Source organism: Mobula birostris, chromosome 6 (assembly GCF_030028105.1).
Source record: "Mobula birostris isolate sMobBir1 chromosome 6, sMobBir1.hap1, whole genome shotgun sequence".
NCBI classification, from domain to species: Eukaryota; Metazoa; Chordata; class Chondrichthyes; order Myliobatiformes; family Myliobatidae; genus Mobula; species Mobula birostris.
This window is the reverse complement of record NC_092375.1, coordinates 79940884-79965831: the sequence shown is the minus strand read 5'-3', so window position 1 is coordinate 79965831 and position 24948 is coordinate 79940884. Positions and strand designations below refer to the sequence as shown.

Genomic DNA, 24948 nt, shown 5'->3' with positions numbered 1-24948 from the left:
AGACCCTCACTATTGTGAACATGCCCCCTTCTCATTACTACCATCAGGGAGGAGGTAAAGAAGCCTGAAGATGCACACTCAATATTTTACGAACAGATTCTTTCCCTCTGCTGTCAGGTTTCTGAATGGTCCATGAACCAACGACACTACCTCACTATTTTGCTCTCTATTTGCACTATCTACTTTTAATATATTTTTATTGCACCTTTTAGAAATTTTTATGTAATGTGTTGTACTGCTGCCACAAAACAATTAATTTCACAACATACATCACTGATGATAAACCTGCTCCTGATTCGATCCTCATACATATAATGTGCCCCATCACACATCATTGCTTTTTACTACACCCTCAACACAGGCTGCAAGGATTGCGTACGCATTAGAAAAGTGTAAGCACTGGATCTGCTTCTGTGTTACTTTTTGGATCCCCACACCTGCTTCACTTGTAGTCATACCCTTTTCCCTTATGCCTCTTTTGAGTAACCACTTCTGCTGCAATTATTTTAGGGTGAAGCTGGAAGAGCGCATAGGGTTGTGAATTGCCTTACTGCCTTTTAATTACACCAGTTCCCAGAAGATACTGACAGCCATAATGAGGTTGAGGTAGTGTTAAGTAAACCCTTGCACATCATAGTAATCAAATCTTGATCAACCTGTAGAGTACTTGTAAAGACTAAAAAGAGCAAAATTAGTATTATGTATTCACCTACCACCCCACCAGCCTCCGGATCCAGCACATTATCCTCCGCAACTTACGCCACCTTCAACAGGACCCCACCACTAAGCACATCTTTCCCTCTCCACCCCTCTCCGCTTTCCACAGGGATTGGTTCCTCCGCAACTCCCTTATCCACATGTCCCTCGCCACGGATCTCCCACCCGGCACTTATCCCTGTAAGCGTAAGTGCTACACCTGTCCCTACACCTCCTCTCTTGCCACCATTCAGGGCCCCAACAATCCTTCCAGTTGAGGCAACACTTCACTTGTGAGTCTGTTGGGGTCATCTATTGCATTTGGTGCTCCTGGTGCAGCGTCCTCTACATCGGTGAAACCCGACGCAGATTGGGGGACTGCTTCGTCGAGCACCTCAACTCCGTCCACCACAATAGACAGGATCTCCCGGTAGCCACCCACTTCAACTCTGCTTCCCATTCCCATTCCAATATGGCCTCCTCTACTGCCATGATGAGGCTAAACTCAGGTTGGAGGAGCAACACCTCATATACCGTCTAGGTAGTCTCCAGTCCCTTGGTATGAACATAGAATTCTCCAACTTTCAGTAATTCCCTCCCCCTCCCGTCCTCTATCCCTGTCTCACTCTGCCCCCTCCCCCAGCTGCCTATCACCTCCCTCATGTTTCCGCCTCTTTCTACTACCTATTGTGTTTTCCCTTATTCCTTCTTTACCTTTCCTGCCTATCACCTCCTTGCTTCCCCTCCCCCACCCCTTTACCTTTCCCCTTACTGGTTTTTCACCTGGAACCTACCAGCCTTCTCCTTCCCACCCTCCCTCCCCCCACCTTCTTTATAGGGCCTCTGCCCCTTCCCTCTACAGTCCTGACGAAGGGTTCCGGCCTCATCGTCCGGTCGACTCATCGTTTCCATGGATGCTGCCCGACCTGCTGAGTTCCTCCAGCGTGTTGTGAGTGTTGCTTAAAGTATTATGCAATTCTGTTCTTCACAAAATAAAATGTGTTTAAAGTTGGAAAGGACTGGGTTAGAAATGGAAAGTTCAAAACTATTCTTGACCATGCTTATTTCAAACAAGTTAAAACTGGCAAAAGACAGTAAATTGATATCAAAGTTACAAAAAATTTGCATGAAATTGCAAGTATGTATATCTTATATTTCTTACATATTATAGTGTGTGACTGGAATTTGACTTTGAAAGCAATAAGCAACAGCTTCCAAGATCACTTACAATATACTAGCGTTGCCAGGCATCTCCTTTGTTCATCACTCTCATGTAAAGTCGAGGGGACACTATTAACCGAAAGTACTCGCTGAGGAACTTGCATGTTGTGAATGTCAACAACCTCTGCACCATCAAAAATCAGTGCTTCTATTTCCTCTTCTGCTTTCACTGAAAAGCAAAAGTGAGAAATCATCATTTCAAGTTCTGTTTTTTTTATATAATGTTCACTTTGTTAATCAAACAGGGCGAGTTCAGCAACGTACTTGGCATTGACCTGACGTTTAATCAGGCTTAACAATGTATTGAGCTTTGCTTGTTAAAAATGAAATACAACATCATCTTCAAAATTAAGTTGGGTCTATCTACCTAAAGTTATGATATCATTGGACCTCATTCACAGTTGCATTCTCTGGTTCTTCTTGATTGCACAGTATTTAGTATAGAGGGTATAACTACCTCTTAGTCCGTGAGCCAGTAGGGTTGGTCGGTATTTTTGGCAAGGTATACATCTCTAGAGTTAGAAAATACGTGAGAGCATTGCACCAGTGGTAGCTTTATTACTTCAAATAAGTAATCACTTTTTGTATATATTAGATATTAACATCAGTACAGCAGAAAACGTTACCCCACCCCCCAAAAGGTGAAAAAACCTCATTTGGAGAGATTTTTGGAGTTTTATCAATGTCATGATATTTTCCTTATTGTTGTATCAAATCTAAACAATCTTAAACTTTTGTCATAGCATACAGAATTACAGTACAATAGTTCAAATGTGGAGTTCCACACGGCCTTACCCTGGGCCCCATTTGGTTGTAAAATAAATATATTTAATCAAAGACTGCTTTCCATACTTTGTTTTCCATACTTTCATAACCTATTAATAATCATAATAATTTTCTAAGTCTTCCACATCTTCATCTGAACTTTCCACACTCTCTGAGGTAGATGCCTGGTTGTCACAGTCTGCCAGTCTACACCTGTCAGTACACCTGAGGCCATTTGCAACACACATACATCTTGGGAGTGAACATTTTTTTGGACAGTTACAGGCCAGTAGATCCAGGATGGCATCAGGTGCTGGCTGGCCTTCCATCCAGTGCACCACCAACTGTTCAGCTTCCTCTTCTCTCTCCATCTTGCATCCTCTACCAACAGGGCTTGGCACTTGTGAGTCCTTCTCCAAACATCTTCTCCATATACCAGCCTGGTAGATGGCTCGCTGTGCATGTTTTGTTAAGCAGTCCTTGCATGGTGGGAGTTGATGACTTTCGATTTCACCTTTTTTGGCACAGAAAAGGTGATACCTGAGCTCATTGACCTTGGTGGTCGATACTTTTGGGGCATACAGGAGACATATAAATGCCTCCAGTTTGTCCATCAGTTCTGAGGAGAGGTCCCATTCCTGACCCAACTCTAAGAATGTGTCCTGAGTTTCCCTGTTGCTGGTCAGAAGTTTTAGCACTTGTCTTCTCTTTGCCTGCAAAAGTGCTTACAGTGTCACATCCTGTATATGCGTGCAACCCAATGAGAGCCCTACAAACCTCTATGCCAACAGTGGCAGCAACCTTCCTGATGTCTACAAGCCTTGTACGGGTTCTAGTGCCACACTTCTGGAACAATGGGGCCTCAATCTTGTCACAAAATGCTAAAGACATGATAAAGACATCTGCTAACCACTGCAGAAACCGCTTCCTCATCTTTCTGGATTCTTGGCCGCTGTAGCTCCGCATAAGAAAGCTCTGATTTGTTGCCTTGCACCATCTCCCTTAACTGTCCCAGGAATGCACTGCGGTGCTCGGCTGTTATGTAGTAATGCTTGATAGCTCCAGTATTCAGGCTGAACCGTGACGTGTGTCCAGGAGTCTGTGTGTCTTTGTTCACTGTGGCTTCAATAGCCTGGTCCACAGGGATCTGCCCAAAGGGGTTGTTACTTGACAACTGCACCGAGAATTGGCCTGTCTTGAAGGCTTCATACACAGAAGGATTCTTCTCTGGGAGGTTCATCATCTGAGCAAAGTAAGAGGACAGGTACCTGACATAATTCACCTTATCATAGGCAAAGCACCATGGTATCATGGTTCTTATAGCATGGAGGTGCAACCCCCAGTCCCCCTCACAAGGGGCACGCAGAAGTGCTACGTTCTCTACCATGTCAATGTATGATATCCAGAACGCGGATAGCTCTCCATTGTTGTGACAGAGGTGTTCCAGAAAGTCTGTCCACAGGGTTATTCAGCTCAGCTAAGAGTGGACTTTGCACCAGACTGTTCAACTTCTGTTGGTTCAAGTCACTGGCCATGTTGTTCACATGGTCTAAGAATGATCTGATCATCCCACTCCTCTCTGGAACGTTGTCCTCAACCCACGGTGTGAACTCTGCCCATGCGAGTCTCATCAGTGTTTCATAGATGTACTTGTGGACCCTGACAGCACGATCGTAGTGTTTACCATCAAGGACTCCATTGATGGACCCCTCTGCGATGATTCCAGCCTCTATGCATACATCCTTTAGACCAGCATCCTGAAATTGCTTTCCTAGGATGGCTAAGGCATTACATATGGTATGGAATGTCCCCATCCGGAGAAGAATGTTGGAGAAGCGCTCTTTGTGCTTCCAGGCAATTTTAGTGGCTTTTGCATAGAGTGCTTGATTCATGACTACCACAATTGTTTCTAGATGAAGTTCCTTCCTGATTAGCTCTGATTGGTTCAGGATTTCAAATACTGTGGTCAACTCTGTGGCTGGTGAATTGATGGTTGGCAGATACCCAACAACATCTTGTGAGATTGGCCCTTGGTCCCTGGTGCTGATATCAAAACCAGTCTGTCCGCCAGAGAAAGCAGGATCTCCCAGTGGCCACACATTTTAATTCCACGTCCTCCTCTACTATCAAGATGAGGCCACACTCAGGATGGAGGAACAACACCTTGTATTCCGTCTGGGTAGCCTCCAACCTGATGGCATGAACATTGACTTCTCTAACTTCCGTTAAAGCTCCACCTCTCCTTCGTACCCCATCCCTTATTTATTTATTTATTTATTTATTTATTTTCTTTCCCACTTTTTTCTCCCTCTGTCCCTCTCACTATAACTCCTTGCCCATCCTCTGGCACCACCCCCCCCTTCTTTCTTCCTAGGCCTCCCGTCCCATGATCCTCTCTCTTCTCCAGCCTCGTATCCCTTTTACCAATCAACTTGCCAGCTCTCAGCTCCATCCCTCCCCCTCCTGCCTTCTCCTATCATTTCGGATCTCCCCTCCCACTTTCAAATCTCTTAATATCTCCTCTTTCAGTTAGTCCCGACGAAGGGTCTCGGCCCGAAACGTCGACTGCACCTCTTCCTATAGATGCTGCCTGGCCTGCTGAGTTCACCAGCATTTTTTGTGTGTGTTGCTTGAATTTCCAGCATCTGCAGATTTCCTAGTGTTTGCCAGCTTGGAATTGTCTGATTCTCTGGATCTGTTTGCCTTGCAAGCGTCCACACTAGGTTCTTCTTGCAGGCAAGAAGAGCAGTTTCCTTGGTTTCCTGGACACAGTGTTCTCTGGTTGGGAGAGACTGTGGGCCCACACGTGCACCTGCTACGTATACCTCCAGTTCTTGGTCCTCAATGGTGACTGATCTCTGCTTCAGTTTCTCAATGTGCGGAAGCTCAGCTATGCCATTGACTCTATGTCATGTACCCTTTCCAGTGAGAGTTTCCTCAAGTCTATCCATATTGTCCCATGCAAGACTGGTGAAGACAAGAGGCTTGATGGAGGCAGAAAGCTACCACCATGGCAATGCTATCACATATTTTCTAGCACTAGGAAGAAAAAGAATGGTTTACAAAGAATGGTGCCAAAAGCAAAAAAAAATCCAGCGAGTGGCTGTTGTGTGAGCGAAAACATCTTTTTAAATCCACTTGCTGGATGTTTTTTTATTTTTGGCACCATTCTTTGTAAACTCCAGAGTCTGCTGTGCGTAAAAGTCCCCGGAGATCAGCAGTTTCTGAGATACTCAAATCACCATGGGCGGCACCCAATTAATTAGCTTGTTTATTTTGGTTTTTTTCTTAAAGAGGTGCTGGACGCGCTCTGGCACGCCCCTGAATGTATCCAAATAACTTGATGCATTGTAATGTCCAAATCTTAGGCCTCAGCTCACAAAATCTTAAGCTGAAGTGTCTTGAGCAACAATCTCCCTCAGCTGCCACAAACTATAATTGTAACACATTACCTGCCCTGCTCTGCCTATCTTAATTCTTTCAATAAGCTGCACTGTCGCTGTTACCTGACCAAAGATCACAATTTGTAGACTCAGTGGGCACGGCACACTGTGCAAAAACATACTATTCCTTGGCACAACTGCTACATGTATCTGAATTAGTGAAACAAACAATGTAACAATCAGGATAGAATCTTGAGTGCGGAAGTTGTTGAGTCGTAAGGAACAAGTGATATAAACATAGAAAATAGGTGCAGGAGTAGGCCATTCGGCCTTACGAGTCTGCACCACTATTCAGTATGATCATGGCTGATCTTCCAACTCAGAACCTTGTACCTGCCTTCTCTCCATACTGCCTGATCCCTTTAGCCACAAGGGCCATATCTAACTCTCTTTTAAGTATAGCCGATGAACTGGCCTCAACTGTTTCCTGTGGCAGAGAATTCCACAGATTCACCACTCTCTGTGTGAAGAAGTTTTTCCTCATTGCGGTCCTAAAAGGCTTCCCCTTTATCCTCAAACTGTGACTCCTCGTTCTGGGCTTCCTCAACATCGGGAACAATCTTCCTACATCTAGCCTGTCCAATCCCTTTAGAATTTTATACATTTCAATGAGATCCCCCCTCAAACTTCTAAATTCCAGAGAGTATAAGCCTAGTCGATCCAGTCTTTCATCATATGAAAGTCCTGCCATCCCAGGAATCTATCTGGTGAACCTTCTTTGTACTCCCTCTATGGCAAGAATGTCTTTCCTCAAACTAGGGAACCAAAACTGCACACAATACTCCAGGTGTGGTCACACCAAGTGATCATAACATTGTTTGTCTCGAAGTTTTTTGAGAGAGTATATCAGTAAAACAAGTACATAAAACAAGTACAGAACTTTTGCTACTTAGGAAGCTGGGTGACGTCAGATGGCAGGTGCGACATGGACATCAAAAGAAGAATAGCAATAGTAAAAGACACCTTTACAAGAATGAAGAGTATACCGACCAATACTAAACTAGGCATGACAACCCGCCTCACAGTACTGAAGTGTTACGTTTATCCAGTTATGTTATATGGCTCAGAATGTTGGACAATATCTAGTAACATGAGGAAACGAATTGAAGCAGCAGAGATGTGGTTTCTGAGGAGGATGCAAAGAGTATCATCTACAAAACGAATATCTAACGAGGATGTCATGAACAGAGCAAACACAAAAAGAGAAATAATGTATGACATCACGAAAAGGCAACGTAACTTCATTGGACATGTGATTAGGAAAGAGGAGTTAGAATGCACGGTAATTATGGGAAAGATTGAAGGGAAGATAGCAAGAGGAAGACAAAGACAAATGAGGATGGAGACAGCAGCCAGAGAACTGGAAATGAATACCAATGAATTGATCCACTTGACCCAAAACAGCAGTGTGTGGGCCATGGCAGTCAAAGCTCAAACTGGGCATGGCACCGGATGATGATGATGATGATGATGATATCAGTAAAAAACCAAAGGCATTAAAATGTATTTCAGAAAGGCAAAGTTCGTGCAGATGCAGCAAATACTTCAGAAGGTAAATTGGAAGGAACTGCTTGATGGTTGAGTCAGTTGAGGAACAATGGGGTTGACTTAAAGAGGTAATAAGTGCAGTGCAGCAAATGTTCATACCCAAGGTCAGGAGAAGCAATAAAAACAATAGATCAACTGCATGGATGAAGAAAGATACACAGGTGTCCCCCGCTTTTCGAACGTTTGCTTTACGAAACCTCACTGTTACAAAAGACCTACATTAGTTACCTGTTTTCACTAATAGAAGGCATTTTCACTGTTATGAAAAAGAGCAGCATGCGCCCTGAGCAGCCGCTCTCCCCTGGATTTGGAACAGCATTCTCACCGGCATTGCTTAAACACATGCCTGTGAGCAGCAGTTTGCAAGATGAGTTCTAAGGTATCAGAAAAGCCTAAAAGAGCTCGTAAGGGTGTTGCACTTAGCGTAAAACTAGACATAATTGTTTCGATCGTGGTGAACGAAGTAAGGACAAAGTGAGTTTGGCTTGTGGAAGTTGACGAAGATGATGTTGAAGGGGTTTTGGCATCCCATGACCAAGAATCTATCATCTATCAAGATGAAGAGCTGATTCAATTGCGAGAGGAAAGGATAACAATCAAAACCGAATGCAGTAGCGAATGGACCGACAGTGAAGTCCTCCAGGTACTGAACGTGAGGCAACTACATGAGATTTTCGCTGCAATGATAAAGTACAACTTTAATTTTGATAGGGTACGTCGGTTTAGGGCATATTTGCAGGATGGTTTGAGTGCTTACAAAGAACTGTTATGATCTAAAAATGCACGAGGCTAAGCAGTCAAGCAAGCCTTCCACATCAGCCATAGCAGACGACCAACCTCGAGCTTCGACATCGAGGCAGGCAGACAAAGAAGATGACCTGCCTGCTCTGATGGAAACAGATGATACCCCAGTGACCCACCACCCCAAACCCTGGGCCGCAGACAGATACCGATCCACGGAGAATGCAGCGGTAGCCGGGAGGCACCCAGCACATCTTTAAGAAAAAAGCCAAAATAAACAAGCTAATTAATTAGGTGCCGCCCGGCATATAAATGTCAGCCCAGATCAGAGGCAATTGCCGATTGCGTTGCCTCTGATCTGGGCCGACATTTACGAGCCGGGCGGCACCTAATTAATTAGCTTGTTTATTTCGGCTTTTTTCTTAGAGATGTGTTGGGTGCATCCCGGCACCACTGGACCTCTGCATTCTCCGCAGATTGGTATCGGTTCGCTGCCCGGAGGGTGGGAGCCACTGCACCACCCCAACCTCCAACAACTCAGCCTAACACACCATCATCAGTGTGCTCGCTGTCTTCCCGATTTCCGTAAGTGATACTACACTGTACATACATTATTTCTTCTTTATATTGGCTGTGTATTTTTACGTGTTATTTGGTATGATTTGGCAGCTTCATAGCTTAAAGGTTACTGTAGAGCGCTTGTGCTGTGTTTTTGCCCAGAGCGCTTGCGTGAGATTTTCACTAGGGAGAACAGTGCAGGTAATTATTGTGGAAAAGTATTCCTACTTTATATAGGCTGTATGTTCATCATATCATTCCTGCTTTTACTATATGTTACTGTTATTTTACGTTTTATGTGTTATTTGGCATGATTTGGTAGGTTATTTTTGGGTCTGCGAATGCTCACAAATTTTTCCCATATAAATAAATGCTAATTGCTCCTTCGCTTTACGACATTCCGGCTTACGAGCCGTTTCATAGGAACGCTCTACCTTCAGATGGTGGGGGAAACCTGTACTTAAAAAATTATTGAAGAAAAGACTATATAAGGAAAGCTATATGAGGAATACAGAAAATAATAGTAACGACATTAACCGTAGGACACATGAAAATATGACAGCGACAGTCAAGAGGGAAATTCAAATTGCCAAAAGGCAGGTTGAGAAGGATATTGTTAAGATTGACCCCACGAGATATTTTTTAATACTTTAGTAGTAAAAGAAAAGTTAAGTTGGAAATTAAGTGTTTTAGGAATAATAATAGAGGGTTAAATTATGTGGAAAAGGACATTGCGGATATTAACTTATATTTTGGTAAAGTATTCACCCAAGAAGATGTTAGCAAAACGCCAGTAAATGTAGAGAAAAACAAGGTTGTTTTAAGAAACTTGGAGGTCTTAGAAAGTGAGGTCCTGTTTCACCTGAAAGGCTGCAAGTTAATAAATCTCCAGGATCAAATCACATTTATCCAAGGGTATCTAAAGAGGTCTATGATAACAAACCCCTAACACGTAATTTTCAAAAGTCAGTGAAAACTGGTGAAATCCCTATGGACTGGAAATGGGCTAACATTCTCCTAGTATACAAGAAGGGTGACTGCACTGACCTTGGTAACTATAGACCAGTAAGCTTATCATGTATCGTAGGTAAGATAATGGAAACATTAAGAAAAAATGAAATGGAAAAGCAGCTGATAAGAACAGGCACATTTGCAGAAAGCCATCATGGGTTCAGAAAGGGGAAATCATTTATTAATATGCTGGAGTTCTATGAAGAGGCAACTAAAATTTATGGTAACAACAGATCAGTAGATATCATTTACTTGGAGAAGGCTTTTTGTCAAAGTACCCAACAAGAGGCTAATAATCAAACAACAGGAGGCAAGGATTCAGGGCAAGGTGTGTGAATGGGCGCAGGATTGGATCATAAACAGAAAACAATGAGTTATGGTGAGAGGAACATTTTCCCACCTAGATGTTAAAAGTGGGGTACCACAGGAATCAGTTTTAGAGCCACTGCTGTTTTAATTTACATCAATGATTTGGATAAGCGCATAACAAATAAACTAGTGAAGTTTGCAGATGACACAAAGTTAGGAGGACGGGCTGATAACATTCAGGCAGCAGAATCAATACAGCTAGATCTAAACAAAATTCAGATGTGGGCAGACAAATGGCAAATGAAATTTAATGTAAGTAACATTTTACATTTACATATAGGAAGTAGAAATATTAGAGATAAATATACAATGGCAGGGGTTCTTGAGCTAGAAAGTACATTGTATAACAAGGATTTGCGCGTCCTGGTAGACTCATCACTAACAACATCTAGACAACGCACAGAAGCGATTAGAAAGGCTAATAGAATGCTGGGCTATATAACGTGCTCAGAGGAGTTCAAGTATAGAGATGTTCTCCTGAAGCTGTATAATGTACTTGTGAGGCCACACCTTGAGTATTATGTACAATTTTGGTTCCCATATTTTGTGAAGGATGTGAAAGCACTGGAGGGAGTTCAGAGAGACTCAACTCATTCCAGGTCTGCAGTGTATGAGCTATGAACACCCGTTCACTCAATGTCAGCAAAACCAAAGAGATGATGATTGGCTACAGGAAGAAGAAATTGGGGGTTCATGAGCCAGTGCTTATTAGGGGATCGGAAGTGGAGAACGAATCTTTATAAAACACTGGCTTGGCTACAACTACTGGATATCAAACCTTAAAAGAGAGATAAAGATTGTACAGAGGGTGAAGAGACTTGCTAGAATGATTCCAACATTAGGGAATTTACTTTTGTGATTAGACCGGAGAAACATAGTGAAGGAGGTACCATCCTCGGTGATTTAGAAACTGCTTCTTTTCTCTCCACCATCAGTTTTCTCAATGATCCATGAGCGCAACTCCATATTCCTTTTTACTTGCACTATTTTTGTAATATATATTTTATGTCTGCACGATTCTGCTGCCAAAAAACAACAGATTTTATATTACAGTGATAATAAATTTGATTCTGACTTTGTCAAAAAAATTCATGACCATAAACAGTCCCCGTTGACGAAGGGTCAAGAGCCAGAGGACTTACAAAAGGGTGACTAGGAAAAGAACCAAAAACGTCTTTGTATTCATTTAATATTGAAATCCTGCCTATCGGGAAATTGGACTCGGCATACTCTGTCATGATTTACTCCAACACAGACTTTATTTCTCCATCATATTTTGCTCAAGTAAGTGACTTATTCTAATGGTTTAATTTGATCAAGAGATTGTAAGTTACAAAAACAGCCCATCCAGTAAACAGGACTAAGCAGGATCTTTATGCTGTTAAAAACGGGTGTAGGCCACAATAATGTTTCTTTAAAGTTATTATGTCCAATTTAGCAAGCTTTTTCATGACTTTGAAATTACATCAAAATCACTTAGCCCAAAGTTTTGACAATAGTTGTCTGGTCGAGCTCAGACTGGGTGTCCAGGCCCCATTGTGAATGCTTCAAAATATTCATCCAATGCTTTTCCATTTCATTTTAGAACAGGGGTTCTTAACCTGGGGTCCATGGATACTTCGGAGGTCAGTGGATATATTCTAGAGGGTCCTTGAACTTGGACGCAAAAAAAAATTACATCTTTATTTTCACTAACCTCTGACTGAAATTTAGCATTTCCTTCAATTATAAATGTAGGCAACAAACCACAGTAGCATGAGCAGTACCTGTGACTTGGACACCAAATGAAATTAGAGAAACAGTATTTCATATCAGATTACAGTTGTTATAAATATCTTAAAAGTGCCATTTACTTCAAAATTATGCTGCTAGATCAAACGTGGTTGCCGTCTTCCTGTCTGCAGACACTAGTGCAACGTAACTAGCCAACTATCGGGCAGCCCTTCGATTGGATGTTCAACATGACATGTGTGTTGCTTTGTCAAAGACCATCCCACAGTTTAATATTCTTATTCAAGCTAAGCAACAACAGCCTTCACACACTGATGTCTTTAAAAAGTCAAATTTAGCTTGCCTGTATGTGACTAAACACATCGATGAAGGTAGAGCAGTAGGTGTAATGTATATGGATTTCAGCAAGGCATTTGATAAGGTACCCCATGCAAGGCTTACTGAGAAAGTAAGGAGGCATGGGATCCAAGGGGACATTGCTTTTTGGACCCAGAATTGGCTTGCCCACAGAAGGCAAAAAGTGTTTGTAGACGGGTCATATTCTGCATGTAGGTTGGTGACCAGTGGTGTGCCTCAGGGATCTGTTCTGGGATCCTTTCTCTTCGTGATGTTTATAAATGACTTGGATGAGGAAGTGGAGGGATGGGTTAGTAAGTTTGCTGATGACACAAAGGTTAGGGGTGCTGTGGATAGTGTGAAGGACTGTCAGAGGTTATAGTGGAACATCGATAGAATGCAAAACTGGGCTGAGAAGTGGCAGATGGAGTTCAACTCAGATAAGTGTGAGGTGGTTCATTTTGGTAGGTCAAATATGATGGCAGAATATAGTATTAATGGTAAGAATTAAGTATTAAGTAAGTATTAAGCAGTGTGGAGAATCACACACAGGAATCTTGGAGTCTGAGTCCAAAGGTCTCTCATAGTACACTCAAAGCTGCTGCGCAGGTTGACTGTGTGGTTAAGAAGGCATACAGTGAATTGGCGTTCATCAACAGTGTGACGCTGTTCATCAACCGTGGGATTGAGTTCAAGAGCCGAGAGGTAATGTTACAACTATATAGGACCTTGGTCAGACCCCACTTGGAGTACTGTGCTCAGTTCTGGTCACCTCACTACAGGAAGGATGTGGAAACTATATAAGGGGTGCACAGGAAATTTACAAGGATGATGCCTGGATTGGCAAGCATGCCTTATGAGAATAGATTGAGTGAACTTGGCCTTTTCTCCTTGGAGTGACAGAGGATGAGAGGTGACCTGATAGAGGTGTATAAGATGATGAGAGGCATTGATCGTGTGGACAGTCAGAGGCTTTTTCCCAGGGCTGAAAGGGCTAACACGAGAGGATAGTTTTAAGGTGCTTGGAAGTAGGTACAGAGGATATGTCAGGGGTAATTTGTTGACTTTTTTAATGCAGAGAGTGGGGAGCGCGTGAAATGGGCTGCCGGCGACGATGGTGGAGGCAGATATAATAGGGTCCTTTAAGAAGCTCCTGGATAGGTACATGGAGCTTAGAAAAATAGAGGGCTGTGGGTAACCCGAGGTAATTTCCAAAGTAAGTACATGTTCGGCACAGCATCGTGGGCTGAAGGGCATGTATTGTGCTGTAGGCTTTCTATGTTTCTATGCATTTTAAATGTATAGTCTTGTTATTTAATGTGTTATTAAAGAAGCATATATTTTACTATGTCACAATTTTAAAAAATATTTTGATAATTGTTTTTCAATATAATTGGTTTCTTTTCTAATCCTATGCATTTTATTTTATATATTTAAACACATTATTCTGAGAAGGAGTCCATGGGCTCCACTGGACTGCAAAGGGGATCCATGGCATAAAAAAGGTTAAAAATCCTCATTTTAGAGTGACCATTATGATCTTTCAGAAACTTGAATGTACAATGCAGGACTCAGAGAAAGCACTTAGGGAAAAAAATGTTACACTCATTTTTTAAGCATAACAATTGCAAAAAATTCAGTGATATGGTTAAGTAAGTTGAAAGGTTAAAAAGCTAAGGTGCAAAGATTGGCTGACTAGATATTCAAGAGATTTTCATCATTCCCTTTTGTTATACTTTCACCATTGCCAATTGAAGATGAATTGTACTGTTTTACAGATGGGTTTGTTCTTTGAAAAGGCAATGTTCCAGTTGTGTGGAATTCTATCAGACTTTAGCTGTCATTTTGATTGAAGACTGCAGTAAGACAGAATGTTCCACGAAGCTGTAGGTTTTCTATGTTTCTATGAAGTAGTAACTCAAACATACTTTACACTTCTTATTTTTAAAAATTTTTTACCACAATTATTCTGACCTGATGCACAACTGGTAACTATTTTGAAACGCAGCAATGAAATTAATATTAAAAAAAATAGCCACAATGAGTTGCAAGTACTATTGTGTTGTCTCCACGCATGAGTAAAGGAAACAGCCTGATACAACTTTCCTGTGTATTATATTTTAATAAATCACAAACTATTGTTTACAAATGTATTGACAATTATTGAACCTAATCCACATTTAAGTATGATGAAATACGTCCTTACTTTCACCCGTTCAATATCATATGCATTCCTCACATCAAAGTTGCAGTAATAAAGCAAAGAAAAAATAACTTATTTATAGAGCACTTTTCGTACAGATGGTGCAGTTCAAAGTACTTTACAACAGGAAAAAGAGCAAATATGAAAATAAAAGATAAAAGAAATGTTAGTTGAAAGCAAGGTTAAATAAATAACTTTTGAGCTGCTGTTTAAAAGTGTCAATTAGGTCTGCATCTCTTATAGTTTTATGTATTGAATTCCACAGTTTTAGAGCACAGTTCAAAAAAAGCTGACTTGCCAATTACATTTTGAGGGAGATTGTTTAAATTTAAGAGACCAGCAGAAGAAGGCCTGCATGATTCTGTGATGTACATAAAGAACTTTAAAAACATTTCTAAAAGATACAGGAAGCTAATGCAGAGTAGCTAGGATGAAGTGATATGCTCCTCATCCAAGTTTTAGCTAAAAGTCTAGCAGTGGCGTTTTAAATGAGATTGCTTTGAAAAGCCAGTAAAAAGTGTATTGCAGTAATCTAGTCTATTCGATATAAAGGTATGAATTAGTTTTTCGGCATCATTGCATGACAGAAACTGATGCACCTTTTGCAATGTTAATCATTAGGAGGGGTGTAGATTGTCTCTTGCACCCGATTCTTTCAGGTCACACTGAACCAGTTTGGGTTGAATGAAACTAGCCAAGGTTCACATAGCAGCACATATCAGAACTTTGAAAAAAATTACTAAGGCTGAACAAATGCTATAAAGTTCAAAGTAAATATATTACCCAACTATATATTTGTCACTATATACAACCCTGAGATTCACTCTCTTGCTGGCATACTCAATAAATCCATAATAGAATAATTGTCATAATAGAATCAATAAAAGACTGCACCAACTTGGGCATTCAACTAGTTTGCCAAAGACAACAAACTGTGCAAATACAAAATAAATCAATACATTGAAGGGTAAACACTGTTCCAGAACCTGGTGGTGTGAGTACTGAGGCTCCTGTACCTTCTTCCTGATGGCAGGAGCTAGAAGACAGCATTACTTGGGCGGTGGTGGTGGGGGGAGGGGTCCCTGATGATGTTTGCCAGTGTTTCTATACCAGGCTCCAATGTAGCCAGTCAGTATACTCTCCACCACACATCTATAGAAGCTTGTCGAAGTTTCAGATGTCTTGCCAAACCGTCACAAACTCATAAGGAAGTATGGGTGCTGCTGTGTAATTGCACTTATATGCTGGGACCAGGACACGTCCTCCGAAATGATAACACTGAGGAATTTAAAGTTGCTGACCCTCTCTATCTCTGATCCTCTAATGAGGACTGGCTCATGGTCCTCTGACTTCCTCCTCCTGAAGTTAATAATCAGCTCCTTGGTCCTGCTGACTCTGAGTAAGAGGTTGTTGTTGTGGCACTACTTGACCAGGAGCAAGAATGTGTTTCAGTTTCTGTCTACATATTGCATCAATTTTAATGAAATATTTAGTTTTACCAAAAGCTGTGAAACCCAATATAAAAAAAACACCAAATCATAAATGTGAACTTTGAACCAACTTCACAACTCCCTCATTTTCCACTATCTAAAAACTACACCATCTAAGACTACCAAATAATTTAATACAAGCAACTAAAACAAATGGTCACCTTGTGCTGTGAGAGTTTGGAATGGGCGACAGTAGCCAAAATGAGTCAATTTCTTTGTTACACCATTAATTAAAATTCCCAAACTATATTGTCTTTCTAGCAGTTCTTGGTTGGGGAAACAGAAAGAAAAAAGAATGATTAGAGACTGGTTGTCTACCATTCAATGTGAGGCTACTGACACATTAGTATTGTGTATACTACCGTGTCTTTCATCTTTAATTTGTGCATGAGATTAGGTAGATCAGAGAAATCCACTCTTGGCCTTTCAAGTCTGTACTGAATAACCCATCAGACAATTTTCAAAATGAAAGCTTTTCTGATTGAACTGATTACATTAGAAAAGTTAAAGTGAAATTTGTAGTAAAGTGCAAGATACTTAGCAATTTTCATATTGCGAAATTAGTGACCAAATTGTTAATTGTGCAATATTAAAATTGCTAACTCTCCTACAAGACTCCCACTTTTCACCTTCTATAAAATTTGTTACCCTAGACTCTGCTACCTTTGCTCTAATTTGCATCCCTCCCTCATACTGACCTATGGTCACCAAAACCACCATTTAAAATTCTTGACTACATTCGCCAGGCCTCTGCTTTAAGCTATTCTTATTGTGAATCATCTTTTCCCTTAGTCTAACTACTGATGGCCACATAATTTGAATGTAATTCTGCAGATTCTTCCCTAATCTTAAATCTCTATTTTTTTTTCACAAATGTAGACTTATTTCCAAAATGAAATGGAGTAAACCAATTCTGTGTTCTATGCTGTCATTCCAGAAATTCAAGTTACTTTATTCAACTGTTGCTGCTGTAACAAAAGAATTTCCCACTCAAGATCAATCAAGTATTATTAATTATTATTATTAGATGAGTCATGGATGGATTTGTGCAGAAACTCATCATGTCTTACACATAGTCCCATGTAAAAGACCCATTGACTCACCAGGTCCACAGCAACCATCAACCACTCGTCTACACTGGCATATGGTAATCCCATTTTATTCTCACCAGTTTCCACTCAACTTTGCCCAGATTCTAGCACCCAGCTACTCAGTTGGGCCAGTTTACAGTGGCCAGGCATCCAAGCAACTCACATATCTTTACAATTTGCAATGAAATTGGAGCTTCCAGCACAAATCCACATGGTCACACTGGAAGTCAGGAATTGAAGTCGGGTCACTGGGGCTGTGAGGCAGCAGCTCCGGTAGCTACACCAGTGGAGCATTATTAGAAAACTAAGTTGTTCCAGGAGTGATGAATGTTGGAGCACTGCACTGAATTAAACAACCATCATAGGCAACAACTGAGATAATTAAAAATTATCAGGCTCTCCCAAGCTGTACCGACCTCTACCCTATTCATATCCTATTCTCTCCATTAAAGCATAGACTCCAATCTCTCCATGTCCTAATTCCACAATTCTCCCAGAGTGAAATTGATGGAGCGGAGAGAGAGAAGAGAGGAGGGAGGAGGGAGGAGAGAGGAGAGAGGAGAGAGGAGAGAGAGAGCAGAGAGAGAGAGAGAGAGAGAGAGAGAGAGAGAGAGAGAGAGAGACAGAAAGCGAGAGAGAGAGAGAGAGAGAAAAAAAAAATCGGGTGCAGGAATATAAGTGGGATAAAATGTTTTTTTTCTGAACCAACATAAACTTGACGGGCCAAACTGTGTCCTTTATATATTAAGGGAATATGATATTTATACTTTCTCTTTAAAACAAGTTCTGAAATATCCCAGTTTAACAGAAAGTCCAGATTATAAATTTTTGCATCAAGGTGGTGACGTAGGATAGACCGAACTGCTGATTCAGAAAAGGCAAATGATGGGGGGGCTGGCGGGGGCATCCATGATAAACTCTTTGTGGTGCTCCAATGTAGTGGTTTTGTTGCACTCATGTTCACCTGACCTAGAACACCTAACAATCAAGTGCTGGCCATTCTATTTACCAAGAGAGTTCTCCTCCACAATCCCAACTGCAGTTTCCATACCACCATTGGCAGACTGTAATCAGCACTTGAGATACTGCATGTTGCCATCACCAAACACGAAACAGTCCACCCCGACGCATTTCAAATCAGTTGGGGCCTTCAGAATCAGAATCAGGTTTATTATCACCAGCATGTGTCATGGAATTTATTAACTTAGCAGCAGTAGTTCAATACAATACATAATATAAAAGGAAAAAATAAAAATTAAAAGGTAAATCAATTACAGTATATGTATACACCCTATCCTCGTTATATGCGTCTTCAGACTATGCGGATTCACAGTTATGTGAGGAACCTATTTCTACCAACATCTCGTTATATGCGTCCAAAATTCAGTTAAGCGAGGAGCACTGCCTTCCCGCCAATACAAGTCACGTGCGCACGCCTCACAGTCTCTCTGTTGGGATGAGAAGCAGTGCTTTCCCACCATACAAGTCAGGTGCACGCGCCTCACAATTTCACTCCCGCCACTCTCACATTAGTTTTGGCAAGGTGTGGATGTGCGATCTTAAACTTTTGTTGGTTTTACCTACAGTGCAGTGATTTTGCGCTTGAAATATTTAACTATGCCTCCTAAGCGTCCGATGTCATGTCCTGGGCTGTCAGCCGAGCGGCAGAGAACTGCTTTAATACTTGAAAAAAAGTTGGAAATTATAAGCAGCGCGGCATCAGCTGAAGGTAACACAGCTCTGGGACGCTACTGTCGGGAACAGAATCTTGCCTTTAAAGTTCTTTTGTTGCTTATCGTGGATGTGCCAGCCTATCCTAAACATTTGGACAGCATTCATCCTAACATAACAGTGCGTCTCCCGCTGCCTAACACAACATCGCTGATTCAGCCACTTGACCAAGGTGTGATCCACATTCAAGGCCTACGTATTTTTTTTTACCAGAAACTATCTCTCAGATCCTGCAAGCAACAGACGATTTTGTAAATCCTGGGACTTTACCAACGGTGAGGGAATGGTGAAAGTCGGAACACTTGACACAAATGGCGGTGGAGACAGACCCATGTTTAGAACGGAATCAGCATTTCAGTTGTTCCCTGCCGCAAACCCTTCTTCCCTACAAGCAAATTTATGCTGAAAAACAAAATGCTGCCAAGCAAACAACCCTCAACTCTTTATGCAAATCGCTGTAATCTTCTGCTGCCGGCAGTTCTAAGAGTTCTGTGAGTCTTCCTTAAACCCTTGCTGTGCTTGATATTATCCTGACGACCACAACCATCCACCTTATCCGTGTAAAGCTGCCTGACACAACAACCACTCATCTCCCGGAGTGAACACACCTGCCACTGTTGGTAAGTACTATACACCAGAGAATGTTAACTTTCTATGATTTATTACATTGAATATTACCTTAAACTGATTAAATATAATACAAATGTTGTCTTGTAGTACTGCTTTTGTGTCATATTGGTATAAAAATGTGAATAAGTTACAGATAAAACATATTTAGGAAGCCCTCTGGAACGCATCCCTATTTTCTCTATTTAAATAATTATTCACATTATGCGTCAACTTCGAGGAATGTATCCCTCGCATATAACGAGGATAGGGTGTATTGAATAGATTAAAATCATGCAAAAATAGAAATAATATATTAAAAAAGTGAGGTTGTGTTCACAGGTTCTATGTCCATTTAGGAATCGGATGGCAGAGGGGAAGAAGCTGTTCCTGAATCAGAGTGTGTGCCTTCAGGCTGCTGTACCTCCGACCTGATGGTAACGAAGAGGAAGGGCATGCCCTAGGTGCTGGGGAGTCCTTAATAATGGATGCTGCCTTTCTGAGACACTGTTCCTTGAAGATGTCCTGGGTACTTTGTTGGCTACTACCCAGGATGGAGCTGACTAATTTTGTGACCCTCTGCAACCAGGCTTGATTTCTTCAGCCGGATTAGCTTCAAAGAGTCTCTGCCCAATTACCACTGGTACGTAACCTGTAGCATCAGAGGTCCCAATGCACTAGACCACTATTATTTTGCAATAAGGAATGCCGCTCTACTCCATGTCCAGAACACAGTTTAGGAAATCTGATCACTGCTTACTGAACAACCTCAAAATAAGAGCTGGGTGTTCGATGTCCTCCAACTAGTTCATAATAATATTTCAAAACGCTAATGTATAGAAGTATTTATGATACTTTATCTTATATCAAATGAACTCAGCATCAAAGCCTGATATCAATATTCTAATGTATAAATAATAAAATTTGAAAATATTAAAGTGGAAAATGTCCCATTTTAGTACCTGTCATAAATCTTCAAGTTTAACTTGAGATATCACTGTTGCTGTAAGCTATGGTTCTCCTGAAGAAAGTACCCAATAAGAATTCCCGCTTTTGAGAGAGAAAAATCCACACCAACTCTACATATTTATGGCTGAGGCCAACAGCACATGCTGAGCTTTGATGATGACTGCAAGCTCTAGCCAATATTTACGTTGCTTGTCGTAAGAAAAACAGTGTAAGGCAAAGGGTCCCAACCTAGGGTCCACGGACCCCTCGGTTAATGGTCAGGGTCAACGGCATAAAAAAAGTTAGGAATCTCTGGTATAGGTGAGAAATGTTAATTAAGACCTACAAATTCCAAGGCTAAAATACATTTGAAGCACAAAAGCAATCCATTTGACTTAAAAAGGTCTCTAATGGTATTTATGATCCACATAAACCCCTCCACCATTCTTCATCAAACCCTTACTGATGGATTCTTCAATCATTTACTCCCTCAGAAGCATATCTACATTCCCTTACATCTATGCCATTTCTCAGACCGTTTCACATCGTAATCAGTTCCTTACTCTAACCATCTTGAGCAAAATTACCCTGTCCTTAGTTCTACACGTACCCTCAGACTTAAAGATCCCCTACACATCTACTCTATTGTTATAGACAGATAGATAGATATACTTTATTGATCCTGAGGAAAATTAGGTTTTGTTACAGTTGCACCAACCAAGGATAGAGTATAAATATAGCAATATAAAACCATAAATAATTAAATAATAATATGTAAATTATGCCAGATGGAAATAAGTCCAGGACCAGCCTATTGGCTCAGGGTGTCTGACCCTCCAAGGGAGGAGTTGTAAAGTTTGATGGCCACAGGCAGGAATGACTTCCTATGACGCTCTGTGTTACATCTCGGTGGAATGAGTCTCTGGCTGAATGTACTCCTGTGCCCAACCAGTACATTATGTAGTGGATGGGAGACATTGTCCAAGATGGCATGCAACTTAGACAGCATCCTCTTTTCAGACACCACCGTCAGAGAGTCCAGTTCCATCCCCACAACATCACTGGCCTTACGAATGAATTTGTTGATTCTGTTGGTGTCTGTTACCCTCAGCCTGCTGCCCCAGCACACAACAACAAACATGATAGCACTGGCCACCACAGACCCGTAGAACATCCTCAGCATCGTCCGGCAGATGTTAAAGGACCTCAGTCTTCTCAGGAAATAGAGACGGCTCTGACCCTTCTTGTAGACAGCCTCAGTGTTCTTTGACCAGTCCAGTTTATTGTCAATTCGTATCCCCAAGTATTTGTAATCCTCCACCATGTCCACACTGACCCCCTGGATGGAAACAGGGGTCACCGGTGCCTTAGCCCTCCTCAGATCCACCACCAGCTCCTTAGTCTTTTTCACATTAAGCTGCAGATAATTCTGCCTACACCATGTGACAGAGTTTCCCACCGTAGCCCTGTGCTCAGCCTCATCTCCCTTGCTGATGCATCCAACTATGGCAGAGTCATCAGAAAATTTCTGAAGATGGCAAGACTCTGTGCAGTATTTGAAGTCTGAGGTGTAGATGGTGAACAGAAAGGGAGACAAGACAGTCTTCTGTGGAGCCCCAGTGCTGCTGACCACTCTGTCTGACACACAGTGTTGCAAGCACACGTACTGTGGTCCACCAGTCAGGTAATCAATAATCCATGACACCAGGAATGCATCCACCTGCATCGCTGTCAGCTTCTCCCCCAGCAGAGCAGGGTGAATGGTGTTGAACGCACTGGAGAAGTCAAAAAACATGACCCTCACAGTGCTCCCACAGGACAACCTTCAAACTTTCCATTTCTTGAAAACAGACACCATCTGCTCAACCTTGTTGATATGCATAATCCCACAAAGATTCTCCAGCACCTCCATATGCATTTCATAATATAGAAAACAGATTTGCTCACAATATTCCACAAAGGGCTGCAATAAATACCTGCTCGCTAAATTTAGCTGAAATTAAAAAAAAAACACCTGTATGCAGTTACTTCAGTAAATCTCAGTGGGAAGTTCCCTTAATAAAAGAAGTGGTGACACTGAACTGGTAGCAAAGGTCTCTTTGTGGTCTACTGAGCACAGGTTTAGTGTTTCCCTGGTGAACAGAGCCTTTCCAACCACTGAATCTCCATGGAGTTGCACTGTCTTCAGTAACCACCAGAAAGTGACAACTGCAGCTGCTCTTACCAGTGGCACTTCTGTTTAACGGTTGTCCTCTTTTACTGTCTCCCTCCATGGTCAAGGCTCTATCTTAACTATAGTTTTAAACAAATTGTTTTAATTTGAAAAAGTCAGTCTGGTGGGACAGAAGTTAGTTCTGCTGCTTCACACCTCCAGGAACTCAACTTTATTCTGATAGCTGGTCCAGTCTCTGTGTAAGTTGCACTTTCTCTTTGTGATTTTGTGGCTTTCCCCCAGGTGCTCCAGCTTTCTCCCACTTCCCAGAAGTTGTTAGTAGAATAACTTAACATTGTGAAAATGCTCATTAGTATAGATTAGATTAGACTATGAGGACACGCAGTCCTCTTTTATTGTCATTTAGTAATGCATGCATTAAGAAATGATACAATGTTCCTCCAGTATGATATCACAGAAACACAAGACAAACCAAGACTAAAAAAACTGACAAAAACTATATAATTATAACATATAGTTACAACAGTGCAAAGCAATACCATAATTTGATAAAGAACAGACCATGGTACGGTAAAAAAAAAGTCTCAAAGCCTCTCGAAAGTCCCATCATCTCACGCAGACGGTAGAAGGGAGAAACCCTCCCTGCCATGAACCTCCAGCGTCGCAAACTTGCTGATGCAGCACCCTGGAAGCACCCGTCTAAAGCCGACTCTGAGTCCATCCGAAAACTTCGAGCTTCCAACCAGCCCTCCGACACCGAGCACTGAACACCATCTCTGCCGAGTGCTTCGAACCCGGCCCCAGCAATAGGCAAAGCTGAGGATTTGGGGCCTTCCCCTCCGGAGATTCTCGATCGCACAGTAGCAGCAGCAGCGAAGCAGGCATTTCAGAAGTTTCTCCAGATGTTCCTCCGTGCTTCTCACATCCATCTCCATCAAATCAGGATTGTGCATGGTCCCTATTTAACAAATACAATATGAATTCGGAGCAGCCGCGTGCGCTGCGTCGCACTGCTATCTTCTCCTCCCCCCATAGGAAAGTAACAAAAGAATAAAAAAAAATAAAAATAGGGTTGATCATTTGAGAGAAAATATGTTGTAAGGAAATAGAACTGATGGGCATGGTCTACCATCAGGCACACTGGGCTCCTTCTCCATAATGAAGCATCCTTTAGTTCCACAACATTCCTATGCTCCTCTTCAGAAGTTCAAAGTAAATTTATTATCAAAGTACATATCTGTCACCAGATATAGCCCTGAGATTCATTTCCTTCCAGGCATACTCATAAATCCAAGAACCATAATAGAATCAATGAAAGACCGCCCCCAACAGTGCAGACAAACAACAAACTGTGCAAATACAAAAGAATAAATAAATATTGAGAACATGAGATGAAGTGCCCTGGAAAGTGAGTCCACAGGCTGTGGGAACAGTTCAATGATGAGACAAGTGAAGTTGAATGATGTTATCCCCACTGGTTCAACAGCCTGATGGTTGAGGGGTAATAACTATTCCTGAATGTGGTAGTGTGAGTCCCGAGGCTCCAGTACCTTCCTCCTGACGGCAGCAGTGAGAAGAGAGCATGACCTGAGTGGTGGGGATCCTTGATGATAGAAGTTACTTTCCTGTGACAGAGCTCCATGTAGATGTACTCAATGGATGAGAGGGCTTTGCCCATGATGGACTAGGCTGTATCCACTACTTTTTGCAGGATTTTTGGTTCCATACCAGGCTGTGATATAATCAGTCAATACACCCCACTACACAATTATAGAAGTTTGTTAAAGTATTAGATGTCATGCCAAATCTTTGCAAACTTCTAAGGAAGAGGAGGCCCCTTATTATGTACCTTCCATTGCTGAACTGCTCTCTGTAGTTTCCTATCCTACCACCTTACGTCTCCAATGACTCTAAACTTTACTATTATCTGAAATGTTTGGTTATGCAACCTTGTGTGGTTTTGTCAAATTGTTTAAAGTGTATCACATTTGTGTTTATTACGCAAAAGGTCCTACAAAAGTACAATTTACTATTGAAGTGGCATGACAGAAAATAAATATTGAAGATATTGCACTGCATTAGAGAAATATCAATATGAAGATTACAGGGCAAATTTAGTGACACAGAAGGTTCAATAAAGTACAGATTGACCACTTATCTAACCCATTCTCTACGGTATAGAAATCTTGCAATTAAGATTTCTATGCCGTATATCATAGGTTGGTAAACATTATGTTTTTTTTGCTAGTTTATTCATTTACATTCAGCATTTTAACAGTGATGATTT

General features: G+C 41.6%; 1 protein-coding gene across 1 annotated transcript in view; it reads right to left on the bottom strand.

The window, feature by feature from the left end:
• LOC140199135 (uncharacterized) overlaps positions 1–24948 on the bottom strand; it is a 162969-nt gene that overhangs the window by 132689 nt on the left and 5332 nt on the right. Inside the window, exon 2 of the mRNA XM_072260713.1 lies at positions 1925–2086. Coding sequence (XP_072116814.1) covers positions 1925–2021 — 97 coding nt within the window. The 5' untranslated portion in view covers positions 2022–2086. The remainder of the gene's footprint in view (positions 1–1924; positions 2087–24948) is intronic.